We start from the raw sequence: 27,134 nt of genomic DNA, 5'->3' as shown, positions 1-27,134 counted from the left end.
AAAAAGAGGATACTTTAATTAATAATTGGTGATATTTCCAGAAGGATCCTTCAAGAAATTAATTTTATAGCGAATTTTGAAAATTATCGATTACATCGAAAATTTTATCAAAACTTCAAATATTGTTTTCTCAAAAACAAAAAGTTATTTTCCAAAATGGGTTGGTTCATTGGAAAGAGGACACTTTTATTAACACTTTGAGAAATTTTCATACTCATATTCCAAGAAATCGATTTTATACGAATTATTAAAGTTTAATCGGCGGAAATTGCAAAATTCGAAAAATTGTCGATTATTTCAAAAATTTATTTCTCAAGAACTAAAAATGATTTTTCAAAACGGCTTGTTGCATTAAAAAGAGGATACTATAATTAATAATTGGTGATATTTCCAGAAGAATCCTTCAAGAAATTAATTTTATAGCGAATTTTGAAAATTATCGATTACATCGAAAATTTTATCAAAACTTCAAATATTGTTTTCTCAAAAACTAAAAGTTATTTTTCAAAATGGGTTGGTTCATTGAAAAGAGGACACTTTTATTAACACTTTGAGAAATTTTCATACTCATATTCCAAGAAATCGATTTTATACGAATTATTAAAACTTAATCAGCGGAAATAGCAAAATTCGATTTAAAAAATTTATTTCTCAAGAACTAAAGGTGATTTTTCAAAACGGCTTTTTGTATTAAAAGGAGGATACTATAATTAATAATTGGTGACATTTCCAGAAGGATCCTTCAAGAAATTAATTTTATAGCGAATTTTGAAAGTTGTTACAATGAAGTTGCAAATGACAAACCTGATATAAATAAAGTTGTATTCAATAAAAAAAGTCCTGTTAGGGTTGAATTTAATTATTATCTGCAGTGTCCAACATCTAAAAGAGATACTAATTCATGTGAATGGTGGAATACTAAGTAATAGGTTTTTAATATCCAGCCTCAGAAGCCTCAGTTAAAGTCATCCTCAGAAGCAATGTCGAAAAATTAAAGTGATGAACATTTTTCACAATAAAATAAAGTTGGACAGAAATAAATTAAAATTGAAAACTGTAAAAATGTTAATAAGTACAAAGAGAACAAAATGGATTTTGAACTAAATCAATTTAATTTTTTACCTTGACTGAGCAATAAAGACACCATTTCTTCATGACCCTCGCGAGCCGCTTCCATTAGCGGGGTATATCCCTCATCGTTAACCTCCTCGATATTAGCGCCCCTCTCAATAAGCAACAACGCAAGATCGACGTGCCCCCCACACGCGGCCAACGTAAGCGGAGATTCGAAACTATCGGTGGGCATATTAACTTGCGCGCCAGAGTCCAAAAGGAGCCTGGCGACTTCAACGTGACCGTCCATCGAGGCCTCCATTAAAGCGGTGTGCATCTCATCCGTTTTGTGTTCTTGATCCGCCCCCGCCTCCAACAAAAATTTAACCATATCTAGGTGGCCTTTATAGCAAGCCAGCGTTAACGCGGATTCTTTAAATTCATTTGAGTGGGTGTTTATGCCGGCCCCGTGTTCTAAGAGGATCTTAGCTAAACCGACATGACCCGCGGATGCCGCTTCCATGAGGGGTGTGTGACCGTTTTCGTTGTGGTCTTCGACGTTCGCCCCGTTTTCTAAGAGAAATTTTACGACGTCTTGATGCCCACCGGCGCATCCATACATTAAAGGCGTATTTCCTTGATTATTAAAAATTAGTTGTAATAAAACGCGATTTGGGGGTGATTTATTAATTTACCTGACGTTGATTGGGCATTTACATCAGCTCCATGGACTACCAAAAGACGTACAATGTCCAAATGTCCCGCGGACGCTGCTTCCATCAAAGGGGTACATTCCCCTTTGATGCCTCTATCTTCCACGTTGGCGTGCATCGCTAATAACACCTGCTTCGCGTAAAAAGTACACAATCAAGTTAGTTATCATCTAATCTCAACGTTTTATGAACCAAGAAATTTTTTTATGGCTAAGAAATTGCATTTTTTAGTTTAATTTGTTTTAAATAATGTTGGTTGGTACCTGTGCGAGTTCGTAATAGCCGGCGCTACAAGCCAGGGATAGGAGACTCTCGCCTTCTTCGGACGTCTCGTGCACGGACCGGCCCTCTGTCAGCAGCTTCCGTACGGTGCCGACGTCGCCATCCGTGCACGCCTCCACCAGAGAGGTCTTCTCCGCCTGGCCACCACGCGTGCTGTCTGATCGCATGCGGGTCAATGCTGCTGCAGCCTCGTCTAAGGCGCACGATACACTTGATGTCAATCGTCTTAATACTTCGGGATCGGCTAAATGCTTACCATCCTTTGTTGCAAACTGACTGATACCTAAAAACAAACAAAAAAACCATTTTTAATCAAAAATTTCTAATTAGGTCAACAAAACACACAAATAATTTAAACATTATCTCACCTGCCGCCTTGAGGAGGGCTTCCAATCGAGCCTGGGTCTCGGGATCAACAGAGCGGTCCTCTTGGGCGCTGAGTAGAAATTTGGCGGCCTCAACCTGGGGATCCTCCTCAAACTCCTGATCAATGACAAACGACTCCACCTGAATCACACCATCATCTCGGTACACACAAATTACCACACGTACCAAACACAATCAACGCAAAAAAATCGTCCGAACCAAAAAAAAAATCCAGACACACCACTTTTATATTCTACACCACTTTTAATAGGTGTGTTTGTTATTGGTCGCGGACGATTTATTTAATACATCAGAGACATTTTACGGCAACTCTTTCGCGCAAATTACTAAAAAAAATCGATTGGCGCACGAAATTCGATGCAAAAACGTTAGAAATCGGGCGAATTACCGTTAAAACCAGCCCCTATTACGGAAGTACTGAATGACAGCTCGAACATAACCTCACTTTTATAATGACAGCGGACGAACTTGAAAACATTAAAAACCAAAAAACCCTAGAAAACGTTTCGTAAATGCGTACTTTATTTCCATTCGGATTTGTTATTATAATAAAACGAACTTTGAACTCGTTTACCAAAGTCGAAAAGTATTCAATTGCATTCTTATAAACGCATCGGTACTTTTTATTAATTGAAAAATAAAAATTGATATAAAACAAATATTTTTAAGGTTAGATTTCTTAAGATACGAATGGTTATTTATAGATTGTTTATTAAGCGCGTAGAAAGGTTTATTTCTGTTCTTTCATGGTTAAAAATTAAACAATTAATAAAATTCTGATTTTGTGACGCAAAAATTGAACCAAATTTTTTTTGAAAATTTTTGATTGTTTTAGAAGGAAAAATGAAACTGAATTCGTAATGAATCACTTCATGCCTCATTGAATGAAGGTCCAATTATGTGCAATAGAAAAAAATAGGGTCGATGAACTCTTCTAGTAAATTCTTTTTATTGGCACAAAACTCTCCTGAAGAAATAAACCATTTCTTTTGATCTAGTAAAGCCCCTTCTATAAGAGAGTATTAAATAAGCATTTTCTTTATCTGAAAAACAACAAAGTGATAAAAAGGAAATCTGGTAAAATAATTTACATATAACCTAAGTGTCGATCACTTAACCAAGTTTTTAACCACACAAACTTTCTCTCTTAATTTAAAAGAGCACTTAAACATGTATTTTATGATTAATTTCTGATAATAAAGATTTAATTATTTTTGACACTTAATTCAACATAACCTATTCGTTTCTTCCAAAAAAACATGGCGGATTGCGGTAACTAATGGATACCAGCGCGTAACCAAGCAACGCAACAATATCAACAACTCGTTGGCTTAAATGGCGCCATAAGTATGGCAAAATATTTATGTTTGATTATACTGATATCAAAGCAGCTGATAAAATTGTTTGCATTAATGATTAACTTAAAATTCTAAATATATAGTAAATATGAGATGTTTATTATCTTAACGTAAATTTGGAATGAGATGAATAAGCTGTTGAAGAATCATAATTACAAAATCTTGTAGTGATCAAACAACTCTGTCAGAAATTCTTAAACTACGAATGGCCCTCTGGGTCTGTGTGGCAATAATCAGACCCATGCTTCATTAGTTTGGTGGTCAAAAACTCGAGTAAAACTCAAGTGGTCAAGGTAACCTCAAAGGACATCTCGAAATCCTCATGTCTAAACCACTTAATTCAAATAAAAACGGATTTTATACCGACTAAATACGATTTTAACCAGTTCATGTTCAGAATCAGGGAAGCAGGTACGCCGATACTTCAAAGACAATTGGATCCGGAGTAGGTATTTGCCAAAAAGCTGCATTAGGATGTCTTTAAGCTCGGATGCAACGATTTTTCAGGTTCTAGTTCTTGCCATAAACTTCTGCGCCGTTTTGAACATTGATAAGGGACAGAATAAACATCTTTAGGGACAGTTGGGATGCTCTAAAGGCAATTCAGGCCTATACATGTTGGTTAAAGAATGTACCGATAACCTGAGAAACCTCGCAATTTGTGGCTTTTTGACCTATCTATACAGCTAAGGTCGCGAAATCGGTCCCAGCAGACAAAATGTAAACTATACATTAATACGACCGGTATTAACATATGCATCAGAAACTTGGGTGGATGCCAAACGAGAGGAAGAGACACTTAGGGTGTTTGAAAGGAGGATGAATCTAAAACTAATAGGAGTAAGAGCATGGCAAAGAAGACTGGAAGGATATTCTGAGGTTGGCCAGGGCCCAACTAGGGCTGTAGAGCCAAAGAGGATCAAATCTGTAGATCAAAAAGGTATATTTGATATGATGAACAAGAAATTATGGAAGCAGGAACAAAGAGATACATCCAGAACAGAATTCAAACGTAAGGCTAAACTTGAAGAATTTTTGACGACCAAAGGAATTTGGCAGAAACTTCAGTTAAACCCAAATCATTTTTGTGGCGTATATTGGAGACTTAGAAGGGAGATTAAAGAGAAGGGAGTAATGATTTTTAATTTGTAAATTGATAATCTTATACCAGAAGAGTTCAAAGAGTTAAAAAGACGAATAGATTAGGCAGAATGATGGAAAAGAGAGGGAAGTAATATTAGGAAAAGATTTGCTAGTTTTGGAATAAAGCAGAAAAACTCCTATGTATAGAAATGAATTGAGGTTGGAGAAAACAAGGAGACTAGCGATGAAGTATGAGAAAGTTTTGGAATAGAGCATGTAATAAGAAGACAACCTTTCCGCATACTTATAATATGCAATATGTATGCGTATGGAAACGGAAGTGAAAGCAAGAAATGCAGAGGAAGAAGAGGGAAGTGATAACATAAAACTATTTATCAAGCTATGTTCTAATGTTTGCACTAGAAGTACTAATTCTCCTGCTATTTTAGTTATATAATCTTGCAAATTTGTAAGTTATGCAACTCTACAACCAATCCAATTTAAAAGAGGAGAATCAGAAAATTTTCAGAATCTTTTGACATTACTCTTGGAGAATTTTGACTGACATTAACTGTATCTAACAAATTACCTCACCTTATTGTTAGCCGTAACTGCTTAAAATTGTAAATAATTGTATAAAACCAAATATTGTTGATGTTCTGCCTTACAAATGATGTTGACACATTTTTGAATACATCTACTTTAATTTTTGAGATTTTTGTATTACGTTGGATCGTTCTTATATGTCAAAAATCAATTTGTATTCAAGCTAGCAATTCAAAAAGAATATCAGAAATGAGTCACAAAAGTTTATCCAAAATACTCAAAAAGATCATGTCTCTTCGAAGAAAAGATAAACTGCGATCTCTCTTCAATGTTTTGAACAAAGAGCAGTTGTTGTATCAACCGTACATTTAAATTGTTAATCGTTCGCGGATTCCTCATTTCGGAAACCATCGAAAACAGATATTTTGCGGACTTGCAGACACATTCAACTTAGTGGTTAACTTTAACCAGGTGTGATTGACACTAAAATTGCAATCGGATAAGCGATTTGTACAACACTTTTCACCGCCATCTTTCAATCAAAGTTTCATATTCAGATAGATAGAACCAGTTTAAATAATCTTTCTATAATCGCGCGTAGACTATCAATTCGTCACTAATACACTATTAATACATTGATGTTGTTGACTGCTGATTATTACATTTTTTTAGCAGGATCTCGTTTTCTTCCAGCAACGATAGGCAGTATTTAGTCTTCTGCAACCATTGCGTAGTTGTCTGTCTAGTTCTTCTCTAGTACTATCTAGTTTTTTATTGAAGTATCAACGCAAAAAGGAGTTATGCAGAAGGCTAGATACTGCCAATGAAAGACTAAATTGTGCTTGTGAAGGAGTTGCTATCACTGGCAGAAAACCAGATACTGCAAGGAGATGATTACATACTGTTGGCAGAAAACTAGACACTGTTAAAAGGAGACTTGATATCAGAAGAAAGGCTAAAAACTGGAAAATGATGACTAGAAGATACGCAATTACAATTAAGTGTGTTAATTTAATCTACAATTAATTCCATATAAATCCAAAATGATCAACACATTACAACGTTTTGGCTGCAAGCAGACTCAGCTAATCTTAAATTCAAGAATTGTAGAATTCTGCCTAATTTGGCCGAGGTCGCTTTGAGTATATGAACCAAATAAGGCATTTATTACTTGGAAAGTCTTGCAATTACTAGACAAAACATCATACACATCACGAAAATGTTGATACTTGTATGTACATGGGGATGATTGATTGATTGAATCATTAGTAACATGTTTTTAAATTTAATTTGGAAAATTAGGCTTCTAAGGAATTTCTAACTAACGCCATCTTTCCGCGGTTAATAATAAACAAATGTCAAGAATTGTGGTGCCATCTATTATCGTATTCTTTAATTCTAAGATTAAAAATCACAATAAAATGATTTCAATTTTATTTTTCGTGATTAAAATGATATTTTTAACAAAGAAAGAACAGAAAATTCCTTTTCAAATCAATTAAATCAAAAATTTACCTGAAAAAAAGAAGAAGTTGGGAAATAATAAACTTTATTACTTAAACTTATTTTCAATTAATAAAATTTAAATTTAAACATATAAATACCTTATTTTTGAACAAATCAATATGTTGAAACACCGAGGGAGGAACACTCACTATTCAATATCAATAAAAAAATATGATAAATTTAAGCAATTCGTCAATTTCCGTTCAATTCCGATTTCTTTATCAACCTATAATTTGTTAATTCCTGTGATTAATAATCAAAAGAATGCGATTTAAACTTATTAATAATATCTATTTTAACAATTGAATCGTTGTAAAAAATTCTAGAACCTTGAGAGGAACGGTTCTAAACTACTAAGAATCGTAAACGTGTTTCTGCATCATCCAACACGCACATTCTCAAGAATGAATCACAAAGATAACCTCAAAATCAAAAAAAAAACTTAATAATCAAAATAGTATAAACAAAACAATTCTATGTAAAAAAAAAGAATTAAATAACAAAAAGAGAAAGCAGATTCTTTCCACCAATAACAAACAAGAAATTTAAGACGTATCAGTTTTTGTTATTGTAACTTCGTTTTGATGGTTTTTTCATTCATAATTTGAATGAAATGAAAATATTTTTTGATTTAATAAAAGACAAAGGAACGAGATTTAAATGTCGCGGTCTTTAAATGTTGTTAAAAACATAGCCACAAGATGTCTCTGTAAGGTGTAAGTTCATTGATACTGCACATAAAGTTCTCTTTTGATGGAATTGTTATTAAAAAAATAATAATAAAGAGAAGACTTGTATTTGGTTTAGCTTTTTAATCTTTGATGATTTGATTGTGTTTCGTCGTGGGTTTAGGCCCCATTTTTTTTGTTTTTTTTTTGGGGGGTTAACAAAATTGTTCTCGCCTACCTCGGATACGCTGTCCTCTTCGCTCTCGGATGTGTCGGACATAAATCGTCTATGTTCCGAATAAGTTTCCGTTTCAGATTTGGCGGGGCTAGAATTCGATGATAGGGGAGTAGCCGCGGTTGTTAGTGTTGTACGGCCGGTTGTTGGGCCGCCGTTGGTTTCGCCGTTGCTGGTAATGGTAATGTTCTCGGCTATTTTCGGACTGTCTGCTGCGTTGCCCTGCGCCACATTCTGCATCTTTGACAAGCATCAAATCGTTAGGTGTCCGTTTCCGGTCCTACGCCCTTTATCTTCGTTTCCTATTGTTACACTTCGCGCACGAAATACAGGCACATTCCTTACGATTATCTAGTAGGCGACGCCATTTTGCACTATGGCCGATCGGAAAAAGAGAGTTCCGTGCACGAACGATTCGACGGCGCCATCAACGACATCTATTACAAAATTTATACAACTATATAATTTAAAATTAAAAATACTTAATTTTTTTTAACATGATATTAATTATATACATTATACTTTTATATACAAAAGCATATATTATCTTATTTTAATTCTTCTAAAATTATTAATACTTTTAAATTTAATTGAAACATAAAGCGACATCTATCGAATATTCTTCAAAAACAAAAAAAAAATTATTTATGTTTAATAAATATAAAAATATATGGAGAATAAAGGATTATTACCAAAACATGAATTGATTAATTCACACACTTTTTTTATATTTATTTTATAAAAAAATTTAAATTGAAATACACTTAACCTAAAAAAAAATTTTCCTGTCAAATTAAGGCTTCCATAACCTCACTAATCCATCCTCGCTATAGGAGCACAATAAATTTTGATGAGGGTGATGAGCGATGCCAATAACATCATTTTCATGCACCTAAAACCATAAATTTAAGATTTAAATGAATCAAAATGAAATAAAATACATTGAGAGTCCTTTCTAATTTTCCAGAATTAGTCGAAAAACAGTATAAAACCAAGTCTTCACCAACACAATAAATCCAATCGCCTCTTGGTGAGACCGTGGAACAAACAAAATCGCCCCCTTCTCGTTTACCACTCGAGAACGATCGAACAATCTTAAAATTCATTATTAATTAATTAAAGATTTTTTAATATTATTATTTTTAAGAACCTGTCCTTGTAAATTCATAATAACAACTGTGTTGCTTCGATTGCAAACAACGAAATGTTCAGGATTTTTCGCAAAGTTATGTATATTATTAACAGTGATGTCGTTTACCCCCAAAGCTTTGATTGTATTTACGCATTCCGTGGTTTTTATGCTCCAAACTTTAACGGTCCCATCGGAAGAAGCGCTTAAAATGTTATGTCCATCTTGAGTAAAAATCACTTCATTAACAAACGAAGTGTGCCCCCTAAACTCCTTCAACATCTTCCCCGATTTTAAACCGTGAATTCTAATCATTTGGTCAAACCCCGCGCTTAAAACCTGGCTGTTATCCCTAGAGAATTGTAAACAAGTAATTCCTTTCATGTGGGCTTTTTCGATTTTTCTCAAACATTGCCCGGTGGTGATCCGCCAGACTTTAATTTTTCCAGCTTGAGATCCCGTTACTAACATTTCCGAGTCTCTCGAAAAAGCCATGCAAAGCACGGCGTGCTCCATCATCATAAAACTTTCTTGCGCTTGGTACTTTAAATCTTTTCGAATCTTTCCCGTCGTAAAATTCCAAACTTCAATGATACCATCAACACTTCCGGTGATTAAATATTGCCCATCTGGGGAAAATCGAGCGCATTCAACATGCGATTTTTGACCAAACTTAATTTGTTTGGCCATTTGGGTCGGGAATTGTTCATCTTCTTGGTCTTTTATCGCTGCTTTTCCTCGGAATAAATCAATCGTTGTTCCGGGGGGTAACAATCCTTGTTGTTGTTGCCATTTCAACGCTTGTCCTAACAAAGCTAAAAGACGAGATGATGGAACAACGGAAACTTCTCCGCTTAACGCGTGGGATATTGCCGCGCGACGTTTTTCTTTGCTACTACCGTCCGGGTAAGCTTCTCGGGGATCAAAATAAGATCGAGCCAATAAATTTTCTTAAAATTAAAAAAAAAAATCAAATTTTGGTATACATAATTCAAGAATCATCATGTCGCTTAAAAATCCACCTAATTTATTGATTTATTTCAGCATTTTGTGTGGAAATTCCACTTTGATTTAGGTTAATTAACATTTAAACTAGTACAAATTTCAAAAATGTCGGGTTGGGCATGGAGCAGAAGGTGGGTTGTAAATTCCGGGTTGGGTTGAAGACCCAATACTTTCTAGTTCTAGTGTAGTTCTAGTTTTACACTAGTACTATCACTAGAACTAGCACTAGACCTAGAACTAGAAACATTCGTGTTTAGCCGCACGTCTGTCAAAACGGCTAAATTCGAATGATTCTAGTTCTTGTGTTAGTTCTAATTTTAAATGTTGTGTAGTGTTAGATTGTGGTATAATTTTATTGAAAAAAAAGTAGAACTAACACTAGACCTAGAAACAGAGACATTTGGATAAGCATAAGATGTCACTATGTTGCATATTTTTATTGCACTAAAACTAGAACTAACACTAGACTTAAACCCGAATATTTCTACTTCACACTAGCACTAACACAAGACCTAGAACTAGAATCATTCGGGTTTAGCCGTCTTGAGAGACGTGCGGCTAAATCCGAATGTTTCTAGTTTACGGTCTAGTGTTAGTTCTAGTTTTGCACTAACACTATCACTAGAACTAACACAAGACCTAGAATCATTCGGGTTTAGCCGTCTTGAAAGACGTGCGGCTAAATCCGAATGTTTCTAGGTCTAGTGTTAGTTCTAGTTTTGCACTAATACTATCACTAGAACCTAACACAAGACCTAGAACTAGAATCATTCGGGTTTAGCAGTCTTGAGAGACGTGTGGCTAATCCCGAATGATTCTAGTTCTAAGTCTTGTGTTAGTTCTAATGATAGTGCAAAACTAGAACTAACACAAGACCTAGAACTAGAATCATTCGGGTTTAGCCGTCTTGAAAGACGTGCGGCTAAATCCGAATGTTTCTAGGTCTAGTGTTAGTTCTAGTTTTGCACTAACACTACCACAAGAACTAACACAAGACCTGGAACTAGAATCATTCGGGTTTAGCCGTCTTGAAAGACGTGCGGCTAAATCCGAATGTTTCTAGGTCTAGTGTTAGTTCTAGTTTTGCACTAATACTATCACTAGAACCTAACACAAGACCTAGAACTAGAAACATTCGTGTTTAGCCGCACGTCTGTCAAGACGGCTAAACCCGAATGATTCTAGTTCTAGGTCTTGTGTTAGTTCTAGTTTTAAATGTTGTGTAGCGTTAGATTGTGGTATAATTTTATTGAAAGAAAAGTAGAACTAACACTAAACCTAAAAACAGAGACATTTGGATAAGCATAAGATGTCACTATGTTGCATATTTTTATTGCACTAAAACTAGAACTAACACTAGACCTAAACCCGAATATTTCTAGTTCACACTAGCACTAACACAAGACCTAGAACTAGAATCATTCGGGTTTAGCAGTTTTGAGAGACGTGCGGCTAAATCCGAATGTTTCTAGTTTACGGTCTAGTGTTAGTTCTAGTTTTGCACTAACACTATCACTAGAACTAACACAAGACCTAGAATCATTCGGGTTTAGCCGTCTTGAAAGACGTGCGGCTAAATCCGAATGTTTCTAGGTCTAGTGTTAGTTCTAGTTTTGCACTAATACTATCACTAGAACCTAACACAAGACCTAGAACTAGAATCATTCGGGTTTAGCAGCCTTGAGAGACGTGTGGCTAAACCCGAATTATTCTAGTTCTAAGTCTTGTGTTAGTTCTAGTGATAGTGCAAAACTAGAACTAACACAAGACCTAGAACTAGAATCATTCGGGTTTAGTAGTCTTGAGAGACGTGCGGCTAAATCCGAATGTTTCCAGGTCTAGTGTTAGTTCTAGTTTTGCACTAACACTATCACTAGAACCTAACCCAAGACCTAGAACTAGAATCATTCGGGTTTAGCCGTCTTGAGAGACGTGCGGCTAAATCCGAATGTTTCTAGGTCTAGTGTTAGTTCTAGTTTTGCACTAACACTACCACTAGAACTAACACAAAACCAGGAACTAGAAACATTCGTGTTTAGCCGCACGTCTGTCAAGACGGCTAAACCCGAATGATTCTAGTTCTAGGTCTTGTGTTAGTTCTAGTTTTAAATGTTGTGTAGCGTTAGATTGTGGTATAATTTTATTGAAAAAAAAGTAGAACTAACACTAAACCTAAAAACAGAGACATTTGGATAAGCATAAGATGTCACTATGTTGCATATTTTTATTGCACTAAAACTAGAACTAACACTAGACCTAAACCCGAATATTTCTAGTTCACACTAGCACTAACACAAGACCTAGTACTAGAATCATTCGGGTTTAGCCGTCTTGAAAGACGTGCGGCTAAATCCGAATGTTTCTAGATCTAGTGTTAGTTTTAGTTTCACACTAATACTATCACTAGAACCTAACACAAGACCTGGAACTAGAATCATTCGGGTTTAGCCGTCTTGAGAGACGTGCGGCTAAATCCGAATGTTTCTAGGTCCAGTGTTAGTTCTAGTTTTGCACTAACACTATCACTAGAACCTAACACAAGACCTAGAACTAGAATCATTCGGGTTTAGCCGTCTTGAAAGACGTGCGGCTAAATCCGAATGTTTCTAGTTTACGATCTAGTGTTAGTTCTAGTTTTGCACTAACACTAGACCTAGAACTAGAAACATTCGTGTTTAGCCGCACGTCTGTCAAGACCGCTAAACCCGAATGATTCTAGTTCTTGTGTTAGTTCTAGTTTTAAATGTTGTGTAGCGTTAGATTGTGGTATAATTTTATTGAAAAAAAAGTAGAACTAACACTAAACCTAAAAACAGAGACATTTGGATAAGCATAAGGTGTCACTATGTTGCATATTTATATTGCACTAAAACTAGAACTAACACTAGACCTAAACCCAAATATTTCTAGTTCACACTAGCACTAACACAAGATCTAGAACTAGAATCATTCGGGTTTAGCCGTCTTGAGAGACGTGCGGCTAAATCCGAATGTTTCTAGTTCTAGGTCTAGTGTTAGTTCTAGTTTTGCACTATCACTAGAACTAACAGAAAACCTGGAACTAGAATCATTCGGGTTTAGCCGTCTTAAGAGACGTGCGGCTAAATCCGAATGTTTCTAGTTCTGGGTCTAGTGTTAGTTCTTGTTTTAAATGTTATTTAGCTACCATAAGACCTAGTAGTCAGTTATTATGCATCGGAAGCCTAAGAAAAACAAAGATGTTTTATTCGAAAATATACGTTGTAATCTCACCTAGTTTAGTAAAAATAACTTTACTTTTAAGTTTAATAGAAAAATGCATGATTAACATTGCTTGTGACGTCACAAAACGTGACGTCAATCAACTTTAATATGAGAGAGAGAGAGAGAACAATATTTATTTGGGCCTATACATATACAGAATGTACCGTATTTTCTCGAATCTTATCCGCACTCGAATCTAATCCGCACCCCGATTTTAAAAATGCAATGATGGTAAAAAAAGTTGGTTTTCCAATGTAATCCACATCCGATTGTAATCCGCATTTGATTTTAGAGCATACAAAATTTGTAAAAAGGGTGCGGATTAGATTCGAGAAAATACGGTATCTAAATTGATGTGAAAGATTTTAATATATACAGTGTGTCCCCGGATAGGTGAAACGACTCTTATAAAATGTAAATTTTTTTCGATATTAATTGTCATTTTTTGGGGTTTAGCCCTGCTTGGTGAAAGACTAATTTTGAACATATTTTCAAGTTTTAAAAACAAGTGAGTGTTGACACTGAAGCGAAAACTCCTTGTGTGTCAGGTAATGAGATTTTTACCAAAGTAGGCCGATCATTCCGAAAATTTGCATATGGCCATAATTCTTCATTCTGAACAAAACTTCTTAGTAATACTTTCACGTACTGTAAACAGAAAAGGTAGTTTACCTGCCACAAAAAGAGTTTTTCTTTCACCGTCCAAGCTCACTTGTTTTTTAAAACTTGAAAATATGTTTAAAATTAGTCTTTAATCAAGCAGGGCCAAACCCCAAAAAATGACAATTAATATCGAAACAAAAAAATTTTACGTTTTATAAGAGTCGTTTCACCTATCCGGGGACACACTGTATAACTTTTTGGTTAAAACCACTTCTCCTCCAAGTTACAGCCCTCTAAAATTAGGGGGGAAAATTGTTTTTCTTTAATAAATCCATTATGGAGGAATTTGGAAGGATAAAATTTGGCAGATAACTATTACTAATAAGGTGACACGTTTTGACGATTTTTGTAACAATAAAATGTTATTTCAAGGGGCTGAAAAAATCAACCCCTATAATACTTTACATCAGAACTTTTTAATGCGTCTACGTTTTTCTATTTAAAAACTTGATTTAAATAGAGGGATTCAATACGCAACTTTTTTCTCTCTTGACATTTTCTCCTAAAATTGTTAGTTTGCTCACAAAAAAATAAAATAATACATAGGTTCAAGTTAATTAATTTAGAGATTGGTTATTATTAGTCAAAGAAATGAAGTTATATCAAATTGATCTTACCATTATTTTATTTTTTGTGATCAAACTAACAATTTGTTAGTTGTAAAATGTCAAAAGATAAGAAAGTTGCAAATTTTTTCCCTTAACTTTAGAGGGCTATAACTTGGAGGAGAAGGGAAGTTGAATCTTTCACATCAATTTAGATACACCCTGTATAAAAATAATAGCTACAACAAATATGAATAAATTAAAAAAAAAAATACATATACAAAACAAATTTCTACACTTTTTTTTAACTTTTAATGTATTTTTTGAGTCATTAAATAAAATTAATGGGCGATTTTTAAGCCCCATGATGATTCTTAAATTTTTCCCAAATATTAATTAAAACCTAAATGAATATATCGTTCCGGTTCATTTTGTTTCAACATAATCATGGGATCCGTTTGTCTTAACAAAGATCGAGCGGCACCTAACTCTCGTAACTCAATAAGTTCCAAAACGATTTGTTCATATAAATCAATTAACTTCTTATCGGGTAATTTTAACGATTGGATCGCTTTTAAAACGGTATCCCAATGGCCGTTATTGATATCGGCGACAAAACCGTCTACACTATCAACGGTATTTAACGAAACACCGGTTTCCTCCTAAAAAAACCACGTAAAGGGGCGTTAATAAACTTTAATAATAATTAAAACTAATTACTTGAAGCGTTTGCAACGTCCGGAATAAGTTAGACTCTTTTAGGTATTGCTGAATAAGTCGAATTACGCTAAAAGATAAAATTGAGGTTAGTATCTTATTATTTTGGTTGAGCTAACTTACTCGGCTGATTCTATTTCAATAGACATTATAAAATACTATTTATTTATTTAATTTGTTATAAAATTGTTGTCAAATCAACTTTTTTAGGTTATGTTTTAATTGACGTTGATGATTCGTGAGCTTTCTTAAAAGATGGCGCTATTTTTTTCGAGTTAAAATTTAAATATTAACTTTTAATTTACTAATTAAATATAATTAATTAATAAATTAATGTTTTTTTAGTCGTTTTGAGTTAATAATTATATTATTTAATTGTTAAAATCGTATATTTAGGTATATTGATTTGAATTAATAATCATAGATGGCGCTATTACATCAATAAAATCAAAATAATAAACATTTAATGCAAATCGGTTTCCTCCTAAAAAACCACGTAAAGGAGCGTTAATAAACTTTAATAATAATTAAAACTAATTACTTGAAGCGTTTGCAACGTCCGGAATAAGTTAGACTCTTTTAGGTATTGCTGAATAAGTCGAATTACGCTAAAAGATAAAATTGAGGTTAGTATCTTATTATTTGGGTTGAGCTAACTTACTCGGCTGATTCTATTTCAATAAACATTATAAAATACTATTTATTTATTTAATTTGTTATAAAATTGTTGTCAAATCAACTTTTTTAGGTTATGTTTTAATAGACGTTGATGATTCGTGAGCTTTCTTAAAAGATGGCGCTATTTTTTCATCAAAATTTAAATATTAATTTATTAATTAAATATAATTAATTAATAAACTAATGTTTTTTTTGGTCGTTTTGAGTTAATAATTATATTATTTAATTGTTAAAATCGTATATTTGGGAATATTGATTTGAATTAATAATCATAGATGGCGCTATTACATCAATAAGATCAAAATAATAAACATTTAATGTAAATTTTTAATTAATTAAACGAAAGGTTCGATGGTTATTTCGAGTGCAGAGCAAGGAATGGTTAATTCAAACTTTGCGAGAACATTCGGGTGTAAAACACCGATTTTTCCAATTGGCTTTCCATTGCAAACGATTTCGGCGCATCTTTGTGGGAAATAGGCTGGATCTAAAATTAAATGAAGTTATTTTTAAGTTAATTTAGTCTTTTTGTTTGACCTTCAATCGCTTTTAAATAATAGCCGGTTTTTTCTTTCTTTGGATTCCATGGTACTTCCAATAAAAGCATAATTCTATCCAATAATCCGTGAACAACCTCAAAACCAGCGGTTTTATTGCAATTTACCGCACAAATTCTACGCTCGTTTCTAGCCCCTACTTCTAAAATGATTTAAAAGTTTTAATAAAGTGTTTATGACGAGTAAATGATGTTTACCTGTATTAATATCTTTTAAAACAACATCGGAGATCTCAAAAATTTTAATCGGAAGCGGCATTTTCTTATTGGCCGCTATCGTTTTTAAAATCCCCGGCAGCAAAGTCGTGCGACAAACTTGAAACTCCAAAGTTTTTGGGTTCGAAATATGTACAGCAGGAATTTCTTCGATTGCTTTGCCTAATTTGCTCGAAATATCATCCCTTGAACACTATTTATTTAAATTATTGGTTAGTTGTACTTTTTAATTTGTATAATAAGCGATGAATAGAAATGGGGGAAGAATGCTGGAATTTTGTCAAATAAACGATTTATTGATTGGAAAATAAAATAAACGAAAATAAACATCCATAAACTAAGGCAGGAGGAAGAAAGACTAAAATACCAAGAAAAAACAAACAACGAATTTCAAAAACTAGAACAAACGGAGAATTTACCAGAGAAATAAAGCTATGGAGGTGTGTGGAATGAGAAAAATAATAATGAGACAAAGAGAACTCACTGGTAGAATGGAGAAGAAAGAGTTATGGAAGAAACACATAAGAACGAATTCGGAAGAGGATAGAGCAAACTATAGAACGGACTGAGATGTAGCTAAGAAAAGTTAGAAATGAAACATACAGATCGAATACCAAGGGAAATTCTGGACATATGGGAGCATTTTTATGCAGAAAAGTTCAAGGGTGGAAAACAGACACAAACAATGGAGGAGGGAAGAGAAGATAAGGGAAGACACTACAGACATAGCTAGAGAAGAGATAACAATGGAAGAATTAGGAGAGGCAATGATGACAAGGCTTGCAGCAAAGACAAGATAGATCCGGAGATCTTGGTTATTATTATAGGTGGAGTATTATAACTAAGACATTATATGGACACTTTTTTACAGAGAATCTGATGACGTAGTCAAAAAAATTTTTTCGGTTTTAGATTTTTAGATATTATGACAATTTTCGTTTTTTTAAATGGAAACAACCACTGATTATTTGATTATCGAGTTAATTTTCGAAGATCTACAACTTGGATGTTTAATCAATTTAGAACTCATAAATAAAAAATGGTAATAATTGGGTTCAATCTTGTTATGGATTCAGTCTTTATGGCCCATTACTAAGGTTTTATGTATAAAAAGTATTTCCCCATCGCTTTTAGTTTTCGAGTTATAATTGAGTTAATTTTCGAAAATCAACAGTTTTGATGTTTAATAGATTTAGAGCTTATAAATAAAAAATGGTAATAATTGGGTTCAATCTTGATATGGCTTTAGTCTTTATGGCCCATTACTAAGGTTTTATGTATAAAAAGTATTTTCCCATCGCTTTTAGTTTTCGAGTTATAATTGAGTTAATTTTCGAAAATCAACAATTTTGATGTTTAATCGATTTAGAGCTTATAAATAAAAAATGGTAATAATTGGGTTCAATCTTGATATGGATTTAGTCTTTATGGTCCATTACTAAGGTTTTATGTACGAAAAGTATTTCCCCATCGCTTTTAGGTTTTGAGTTATGATTGAGTTAATTTTCAACAATTTTGATGTTTAATCGATTTAGAGCTTATAAATAAAAAATGGTAATAATTGAGTTCAATCTTGATATGGATTTAGTCTTTATGGTCCATTACTAAGGTTTTATGTATAAAAAGTATTTCCCCATCGCTTTTAGTTTTTGAGTTATGATTGAGTTAATTTTCGAAAATCTACAATTTTGATGTTTAATCAATTTAGAGCTTATAAATAAAAAATGGTAATAATTGGGTTCAATCTTGATATAGATTTAGTCTTTATGGCCCATTACTAAGGTTTTATGTATAACAAGTATTTCCCCATCTCTTTTAGTTTTTGAGTTAATTTTCGAAAATCAACAATTTTGATGTTTAATCGATTTAGAGCTTATAAATAAAAAATGGTAATAATTGGGTTCAATCTTGATATGGCTTTAGTCTTTATGGCCCATTACTAAGGTTTTATGTATAAAAAGTATTTTCCCATCGCTTTTAGTTTTCGAGTTATAATTGAGTTAATTTTCGAAAATCAACAATTTTGATGTTTAATCGATTTAGAGCTTATAAATAAAAAATGGTAATAATTGGGTTCAATCTTGATATGGATTTAGTCTTTGTGGTCCATTACTAAGGTTTTATGTATAAAAAGTATTTCCCCATCGCTTTTAGTTTTCGAGTTATAATTGAGTTAATTTTCGAAAATCAACAATTTTGATGTTTAATCGATTTAGAGCATATAAATAAAAAATGGTAATAATTGGGTTCAATCTTCTTATGGATTCAGTCTTTATGGCCCATTACTAAGGTTTTATGTATAAAAAGTATTTCCCCATCGCTTTTAGTTTTTGAGTTATGATTGAGTTAATTTTCGAAAATCAACAATTTTGATGTTTAATCGGTTTAGAGCTTATAAATAAAAAATGGTAATAATTGGGTTCAATCTTGTTATGGATTCAGTCTTTATGGCCCATTACTAAGGTTTTATGTATAAAAAGTATTTCCCCATCGCTTTTAGTTTTCGAGTTATAATTGAGTTAATTTTCGAAAATCAACAATTTTGATGTTTAATCGATTTAGAGCTTATAAATAAAAAATGGTAATAATTGGGTTCAATCTTGATATGGATTTAGTCTTTATGGCCCATTACTAAGGTTTCATGTATAAAAAGTATTTCCCCGTCGCTTTTAGTTTTTGAGTTATGATTCAATTAATTTTCGAAAATCAACAATTTTGATGTTTAATCGATTTAGAGCTTATAAATAAAAAATGGTAATAATTGAGTTCAATCTTGTTATGGATTTAGTCTTTATGGCCCATTACTAAGGTTTTATGTATAAAAAGTATTTCCCCATCGCTTTTAAATTTTGAGTTTAATTGAGTTAATTTTCGAAAATCTACAATTTTGATGTTTAATCGATTTACAGCTTATAAATAAAAAATGGTAATAATTATGTTCAATTTATTTATGGATCTTATAAAAAGTATTTCCCCATCGCTTTTAGTTTTTGAGTTATGATTGAGTTAATTTTCAACAATTTTGATGTTTAATTGATTTAGAGCTTATAAATAAAAAATGGTAATAATTGGGTTCAATCTTGTTATGGATTCAGTCTTTATCTCCCATTACTAAGGTTTTATGTATAAAAAGTATTTCCCCATCGCTTTTAGTTTTCGAGTTATAATTGAGTTAATTTTCGAAAATCAACAATTTTGATGTTTAATCGATTTAGAGCTTATAAATAAAAAATGGTAATAATTGGGTTCAATCTTGATATGGATTTAGTCTTTATGGCCCATTACTAAGGTTTTATGTATAAAAAGTATTTCCCCATCGCTTTTAGTTTTCGAGTTATAATTGAGTTAATTTTCGAAAATCAACAATTTTGATGTTTAATCGATTTAGAGCTTATAAATAAAAAATGGTAATAATTGGGTTCAATCTTGATATGGATTTAGTCTTTATGGCCCATTACTAAGGTTTTATGTATAAAAAGTATTTCCCCATCGCTTTTAGTTTTCGAGTTATAATTGAGTTAATTTTCGAAAATCAACAATTTTGATTTTAATCGATTTAGAGCTTATAAATAAAAAATGGTAATAATTGGGTTCAATCTTGATATGGCTTTAGTCTTTATGGCCCATTACTAAGGTTTTATGTATAAAAAGTATTTTCCCATCGCTTTTAGTTTTCGAGTTATAATTGAGTTAATTTTCGAAAATCAACAATTTTGATGTTTAATCGATTTACAGCTTATAAATAAAAAATGGTAATAATTATGTTCAATTTATTTATGGATCTTATAAAAAGTATTTCCCCATCGCTTTTAGTTTTTGAGTTATGATTGAGTTAATTTTCAACAATTTTGATGTTTAATTGATTTAGAGCTTATAAATAAAAAATGGTAATAATTGGGTTCAATCTTGTTATGGATTCAGTCTTTATCTCCCATTACTAAGGTTTTATGTATAAAAAGTATTTCCCCGTCGCTTTTAGTTTTTGAGTTATGATTCAATTAATTTTCGAAAATCAACAATTTTGATGTTTAATCGATTTAGAGCTTATAAATAAAAAATGGTAATAATTGGGTTCAATCTTGATATGGATTTAGTCTTTATGGCCCATTACTAAGGTTTTATGTATAAAAAGTATTTCCCCATCGCTTTTAGTTTTTGAGTTATGATTCAATTAATTTTCGAAAATCAACAATTTTGATATTTTTCGATTTAGAGCTAATAAATAAAAAATGGTAATAATTAGGTTCAATCTTGTTATGGATTTAGTCTTTATGGCCCATTACTAAGGTTTTATGTATAAAAAGTATTTCCCCGTCGCTTTTAGTATTTGAAATTTCAACCAGAGCCAATTTTGTTTCGACGGAGTTCCTCTTGCTTCTAGCAAAGATATCACATCTGCTTTTGCAAATCTTTTGAAAAATCATCAAAGTTTTCGAACAATTGATTTATCGCAGGATTTTCAATCAAGTAAAACTTTCGTTGAATGTTAATCAGATTTATGTTTCCAAAGCATTGGATGCTAGAGCTCAAGTAGATGTTATCTACACGGATTTTTAAAAAGCATTCGATAGGGTGGATCAAGGTACGCTTCTGCACAAGCTCGTACAACACGGGTTTTCTTATTCTACTCTTAGTTTTTTTGTTTCATATTTGTCCAACAGATTTTATTACGTCTCTTATAAAAACGCAGTATCAGATATGTTGGGGATTTCAGTTCTTTGCTGAACATATTAAAGCCACAGCTTTGCGTCTCTTAGGATTTGTCATTAGAAATGGGTACAGTTTCGATCTTAGTTGTTTTGTTTGTTTTTATTGATTATATTATGTACTAGTAGACTTAAGTTCTGAAATTTGTAATTAGGGGCAACCCTGTAATTTCGGAAGTAAAATAAATAAATAAATATGAGTACTTGGGCAGTATAATATCACAAGATGGAAGGATAGATTTAGACATAAATGCAAGAATAAGGAAAACAAACAACCTATATCATACTCTAAACAGAACAATTTTTGGGAGGAAGGATAGATGAGAAGATAAAATTGAAAGTGTACAACTTGGTGGCAATCCCAATATTAACATATGTCAGTGAATCATAAGATAAACAAGAATGGGGAAGATGAAGTGGGATAGGATAAAGAATGAGGAAGTAAAGACTAGAAGTAGATCAAGCAAAATAGAGAGAAAGTAACTAACTACATAATTAGAATGGAACATAACACAATAGTAAAAAAAGTATTTGAAGCAAAGAATAAGGATAAGACCTAGGAAGAAATGGGAGGAAAGAATAGTTGGGAAGAAGAGAGGGAAGACTCTAGCAGATATAAAGGAATTACCCAGGAACTGGAGGGGGTGGAAGAAGAGGCCATCAGACATAAGGATGAGTAGAAGAAAAACTACTTTTTAATTCAAATTTACCAAAGAAAAGGTTAAAGCTTCAGTAAATCCCGCCTCAGCTATCGGATATCTCAATAAATCTGATAACTTATTGATCGAAAGTTGTTCCCCAATTGTACTCGTCCCTGGAATGGTTCGTTTTATGTTATTATACCCATAAGCAATCGCCACATCTTCATAAATATCACATGGATGGATCACATCATGTCGTGTTGGTGGAATACTAACTTTAATTGCATCGTTTGAGGTTAGAACTTCCGATGATAAACACATTTTCGAGAGAAGATCAGCCAGTTTTGAGCTATTTTCACTAAAAAAAAATAATTTTAAACTAAATTAAGAAAAATTATATTATATTACTTTATCCCAACTAATCCATTTGCTGTTTTAGCCGAGATAATTTCATCTCGATACCCCAATTCTGGATACAACGAAACATTTCCATCCGGTTTCTCAACCTCGCAATATTCAACGCAGAATTTATCGGAACAATATTGGCTAAACATACAGACTAAAGTATCCAATACGATTTTAGCCTAAATTTAAATAAAACAATAACTTTTTAACTTTATTATTATCATCTTAACTTACTTTAGTTAAATCGGTAGCGGTACATTCAATGAAAACATTTTTCGTATTTAAACTAATTTTTGAATGGTCCCCATTAATAATAGGAGGCATCGATAAAACGCGACCTTTACTATCCGTAATAACTGGATATAAAGGTTTATCTTTAATAATATGCAAATATTGTTTTAATTGGGCATGAGTCGAGTATAAATCCATTAATTCAACGGCGGTGTATTCTTTAGTTTGATTCAAAGGAATAAATTTGATTTCATTTGGAGGTTTCGCATCGTAAATAAACGGACCTTCGATCATGTCTAAATCGTGGGTTCCGATCGCAACTAAAGAGCGTTTACGACAAATATTTTGATGTAATTTATCCTGCAAATCAATGAAACTGTTGTACGAGTCTTGAGTGAAATACATGTTTCGTAAAACAGCCGCTACAGCATGTGGACGAATTTTAGCTGTGTTAGGTTGGATTATTAATCGTTGAATTGAACCTTCTGGTGGTTTTAAAGCCTTAAAAATCGGAGGGGACATTTTTTTTTGAAAAACTAATAATCCAAGAACTAATCCTTCCAAACATAACAAGTCGTATCGATTCGCTGGGATATCAATGCGATAAATAACATCTTCGGAAGCGTCCGCTGTTAATTGACTGTCTTCACCTTGTTCTTTCGTTATCATTTGCTTCTCTGTTGTCTAAAGAATTAAAGTTAATAAAATCGAAATTGATGATGTGATCCATTTTAACCAGTAATCGAAATGTAGTTTAAAAGAATGTAAATAATTTTTGCACTTTTACTGGTTTAATATATGTATTATTTTGAATAATAAGTTCTAGTTTTACATGTTTCGCTTAAACAGTGTTCCTTTTTTTTTGGGTTCAATCTTGTTATGGATTCAGTCTTTATGGCTCATTACTAAGGTTTTATGTATAAAAAGTATTTCCCCATCGCTTTTAGTTTTTGAGTTATGATTCAATTAATTTTCGAAAATCAACAATTTTGATGTTTAATCGGTTTAGAGCTTATAAATAAAAAATGGTAATAATTGGGTTCAATCTTCTTATGGATCTAGTCTTTATGGTCCATTACTATGGTTTTATGTATAAAAAGTATTTCCCCATCGCTTTTAGTTTTTGAGTTATAATTGAGTTAATATTCGAAAATCAACAATTTTGATGTTTAATCGATTTAGAGCTTATAAATAAAAAATGGTAATAATTGGGTTCAATCTTGATATGGATCTAGTCTTTATGGTCCATCACTAAGGTTTTATGTATAAAAAGTATTTCCCCATCGCTTTTAGTTTTTGAGTTATGATTGAGATAATATTCAACAATTTTGATGTTTAATCGATTTAGAGCTTATAAATAAAAAATGGTAATAATTGGGTTCAATCTTGATATGGATTTAGTCTTTATGGCCCATTATTAAGGTTTTATGTATAAAAAGTATTTCCCCATCGCTTTTAGTTTTTGAGTTATGATTGAGTTAATTTTCAACAATTTTGATGTTTAATCGATTTAGAGCTTATAAATAAAACATGGTAATAATTGGGTTCAATCTTTTTATGGATTTAGTCTTTATGGCCCATTATTAAGGTTTTATGTATAAAAAGTATTTCCCCATCGCTTTTAGTTTTTGAGTTATGATTGAGTTAATTTCCAACAATTTTGATGTTTAATCGATTTACAGCTTATAAATAAAAAATGGTAATAATTGGGTTCAATCTTGTTATGGATCTAGTCTTTATGGTCCATTACTATGGTTTTATGTATAAAAAGTATTTCCCCATCGCTTTTAGTTTTTGAGTTATAATTGAGTTAATTTTCGAAAATCTACAATTTTGATGTTTAATCAATTTAGAGCTTATAAATAAAAAATGGTAATAATTGGGTTCAATCTTGATATGGATTTAGTCTTTATGGCCCATTACTAAGGTTTTATGTATAAAAAGTATTTTCCCATCGCTTTTAGTTTTCGAGGTATAATTGAGTTAATTTTCGAAAATCAACAATTTTGATGTTTAATCGATTTACAGCTTATAAATAAAAAATGGTAATAATTATGTTCAATTTATTTATGGATCTTATAAAAAGTATTTCCCCATCGCTTTTAGTTTTTGAGTTATGATTGAGTTAATTTTCAACAATTTTGATGTTTAATTGATTTAGAGCTTATAAATAAAAAATGGTAATAATTGGGTTCAATCTTGTTATGGATTCAGTCTTTATCTCCCATTACTAAGGTTTTATGTATAAAAAGTATTTCCCCATCGCTTTTAGTTTTCGAGTTATAATTGAGTTAATTTTCGAAAATCAACAATTTTGATGTTTAATCGATTTAGAGCTTATAAATAAAAAATGGTAATAATTGGGTTCAATCTTGATATGGATTTAGTCTTTATGGCCCATTACTAAGGTTTTATGTATAAAAAGTATTTCCCCATCGCTTTTAGTTTTCGAGTTATAATTGAGTTAATTTTCGAAAATCAACAATTTTGATGTTTAATCGATTTACAGCTTATAAATAAAAAATGGTAATAATTATGTTCAATTTATTTATGGATCTTATAAAAAGTATTTCCCCATCGCTTTTAGTTTTTGAGTTATGATTGAGTTAATTTTCAACAATTTTGATGTTTAATCGATTTAGAGCTTATAAATAAAAAATGGTAACAATTATGTTCAATTTTTTTATGGATCTTGTTTTTATGACCCATTACTAAGGTTTTATATATACAAAGTATTTCCCCAACGCTTTTAGTTTTTGAGTTATGATTGAGTTAATTTTCGAAAATCAACAATTTTGATGTTTAATCGAATAGAGCTTATAAATAAAAAATGGTAATAATTGGGTTCAATCTTTTTATGGATCTAGTCTTTATGATCCATTACTAAGGTTTTATGTATAAAAAGTATTTCCCCACCGCTTTTAGTTTTTGAGTTATGATTCAATTAATTTTCGAAAATCAACAATTTTGATGTTTAATCGATTTAGAGCGTATAAATAAAAAATGGTAATAATTGGGTTCAATCTTGATATGGATTTAGTCTTTATGGCCCATTACTAAGGTTTTATGTATAAAAAGTATTTCCCCATCGCTTTTAGTTTTTGAGTTATGATTGAGTTAATTTTCGAATTTTCGATTTTTTGCTCTGAGGCCCAGATATAGATATTTCAGATTCATGATTTTCTTGGCGATCGACTCAAAAATGCTTTGCGATCGACGTTATGGACACCACTGCTATACGACATTGAGTGTATGAACAGGTTACAAAAATCAAAAACCAATTTTTTGTATCGACAGATTCTAAAATTATAAAGCCAAAATGCATGTATGTTGGAATTAAAATGTAAATGTTCAAAAATTCTTAAATTTAAATTTACAAAATGCGTATTATTATTTAGAATTCAAAGAAAGTAAGCAACATGACATAATTAGTTGTTAGGTTCAAAATGAGTTCAAAAGTAGACAAAAAAAAAAAATTTAATCATAAATTTAGAAATGTTATATGTACTAGAATTAATAGATGATATCATATGATATGTTTTATCAAGGAATAAACTAGGGGCACTTTTGGGTTCATAGGAAGAAATGAAATAGTTCGATAATTTATTATTCTTTTTTGACTTTAGTATGAAAACTGTGAGTAGGGTTTCTTTTTATTTCAACGAAGTTATTATCATCAACAAATTGCAAAGTTTTATCTATATAATTTTTCTTTTCTAAAATAACTAAACCTGCATTTTTATCTGCATTTGTTATAATTAAAGAGTTATTTTTAATTTTTGTTTTGATCTTATGTATAATTTGTTCCTCTTCTTTGACTCTTTTAATATTGTTGTTATTGGATAATTGTCCTTTTTTACGCTCTTCTCTTTTGAGGATCTCTATAAAATCTTTTCTTAATGAGTCTTCTTCCTGTGGGCCCATTATCATGTCCTGGATGTCTGGCCAATTTGATAGGTTCAGGAACATGGGTGTGTGTGCATATTTATGTCCCTTATTAAGCAAACTTAATTCTTGTTGTGTAAATTGGAAAGATTAGTTGTCTTTGAATGGAATTGATTGATATGTGGGTCTATGTTTAATGAAGAAATGGCTGAGTTTTAAAAATAATAGTATACATTTTGTAAATTTAAATTTAAGAATTCTAAACATTTACATTTTAATTCCAACATACATGCGCATTTTGGCTGTATAATTTTAGAATCTGTTCGAATCTATCTTATTCAAAATAATACATATATTAAACCAGTAAAAGTGCAAAAATTATTTACATTCCTTTAAACAAATAAATAATTTTATTGCTTACTTACAACTTCGTCCAATTCAAGCCCAAATTCGAAACATAACTTTTGAAACTCATCGTCACCTTAAAATCAATAATTAATTAATTAATGTTATTGATACAAATAAAACTTACTGTATACTCTTCCTAAAGCATCGAATAATAAGTCTCTTTTTACACCAACAGTCGGCATTTTTCGATACAATGTTTAAATAGATATTAAATTACAAAAGGTGTGATGATGAAACTTTTAGGTTAGATACGTCACTTAGCTGTCAAATGAATC

The 27,134-nt window shown here is 31.9% G+C and overlaps 3 protein-coding genes and 1 long non-coding RNA gene across 9 annotated transcripts in view; all 4 read right to left on the bottom strand.

Moving 5' to 3' along the window:
* The window catches only part of LOC111418401 (multiple ankyrin repeats single KH domain), a 34,050-nt gene extending 25,827 nt beyond the window's left edge, over positions 1–8,223 (bottom strand). For 2 of the 6 annotated variants that reach the window (XM_023050938.2, XM_023050940.2), the window contains exons 1-5: positions 7,835–8,222; positions 2,417–2,555; positions 2,030–2,331; positions 1,749–1,899; positions 1,123–1,689 (exon numbers count right to left, since the gene is read on the bottom strand). In XM_023050938.2, the coding sequence (XP_022906706.1) occupies positions 1,123–1,689; positions 1,749–1,899; positions 2,030–2,331; positions 2,417–2,555; positions 7,835–8,071 (1,396 nt within the window). In that variant the 5' untranslated portion in view covers positions 8,072–8,222. Of the gene's footprint in view, positions 1–1,122; positions 1,690–1,748; positions 1,900–2,029; positions 2,332–2,416; positions 2,556–7,834 lie in introns of all 6 variants that reach the window. The other 4 variants (XM_023050942.2, XM_071199236.1, XM_023050939.2 and 1 more) reach the window with 4 other exon arrangements.
* LOC139431457 (uncharacterized) lies at positions 2,936–3,604 on the bottom strand. Its single transcript, XR_011641584.1, has 2 exons — positions 3,534–3,604; positions 2,936–3,478 (listed from the first exon to the last, which is right to left on the bottom strand). It is a non-coding gene; the product is annotated as an uncharacterized lncRNA (long non-coding RNA).
* Positions 8,224–8,534: 311 nt separating the features above from the next.
* On the bottom strand, positions 8,535–15,385 carry LOC111418405 (Smu1 spliceosomal factor). The gene is made up of 6 exons (XM_023050947.2): positions 15,257–15,385; positions 15,137–15,203; positions 14,820–15,078; positions 8,982–9,910; positions 8,773–8,925; positions 8,535–8,723 (listed from the first exon to the last, which is right to left on the bottom strand). Exons 1-6 carry the CDS (start codon positions 15,280–15,282, stop codon positions 8,625–8,627), a joined length of 1,533 nt encoding a protein of 510 aa, XP_022906715.1. The 5' UTR covers positions 15,283–15,385; the 3' UTR covers positions 8,535–8,624.
* A 668-nt stretch (positions 15,386–16,053) lies between these two features.
* On the bottom strand, positions 16,054–27,134 carry LOC111418404 (phenylalanine--tRNA ligase beta subunit). The gene is made up of 8 exons (XM_023050945.2): positions 26,984–27,134; positions 26,877–26,932; positions 22,570–23,250; positions 22,339–22,514; positions 22,000–22,288; positions 16,566–16,776; positions 16,349–16,510; positions 16,054–16,298 (listed from the first exon to the last, which is right to left on the bottom strand). The coding sequence occupies exons 1-8, from the start codon at positions 27,039–27,041 to the stop codon at positions 16,147–16,149; spliced, it is 1,785 nt and encodes a 594-aa protein (XP_022906713.2). The 5' UTR covers positions 27,042–27,134; the 3' UTR covers positions 16,054–16,146.

Source organism: Onthophagus taurus, chromosome 10, assembly GCF_036711975.1.
Source record: "Onthophagus taurus isolate NC chromosome 10, IU_Otau_3.0, whole genome shotgun sequence".
NCBI classification, from domain to species: domain Eukaryota; kingdom Metazoa; phylum Arthropoda; class Insecta; order Coleoptera; family Scarabaeidae; genus Onthophagus; species Onthophagus taurus.
This window is presented reverse-complemented; position numbering and strand designations above follow the sequence as displayed.

Coding starts and splice junctions, on each gene's coding strand:
- LOC111418405 (XM_023050947.2), bottom strand. CDS start 15,282: ATGTCTATTGAAATAGAATCAGCCGA. Junction 9,911..14,819: donor GGAACGATATATTCATTTAG/GTTTTAATTAAT, acceptor TTTAATTTTAAG/AAAATTTATTGGCTCGATCT. Junction 8,926..8,981: donor TTATGAATTTACAAGGACAG/GTTCTTAAAAAT, acceptor ATGAATTTTAAG/ATTGTTCGATCGTTCTCGAG.
- LOC111418404 (XM_023050945.2), bottom strand. CDS start 27,041: ATGCCGACTGTTGGTGTAAAAAGAGACTTATTATTCGATGCTTTAGGA. Junction 23,251..26,876: donor GGCTTGAATTGGACGAAGTT/GTAAGTAAGCAA, acceptor TTAATTCTTTAG/ACAACAGAGAAGCAAATGAT. Junction 16,777..21,999: donor AAGCTTTAACCTTTTCTTTG/GTAAATTTGAAT, acceptor TTAAATAAATAG/TGTTCAAGGGATGATATTTC.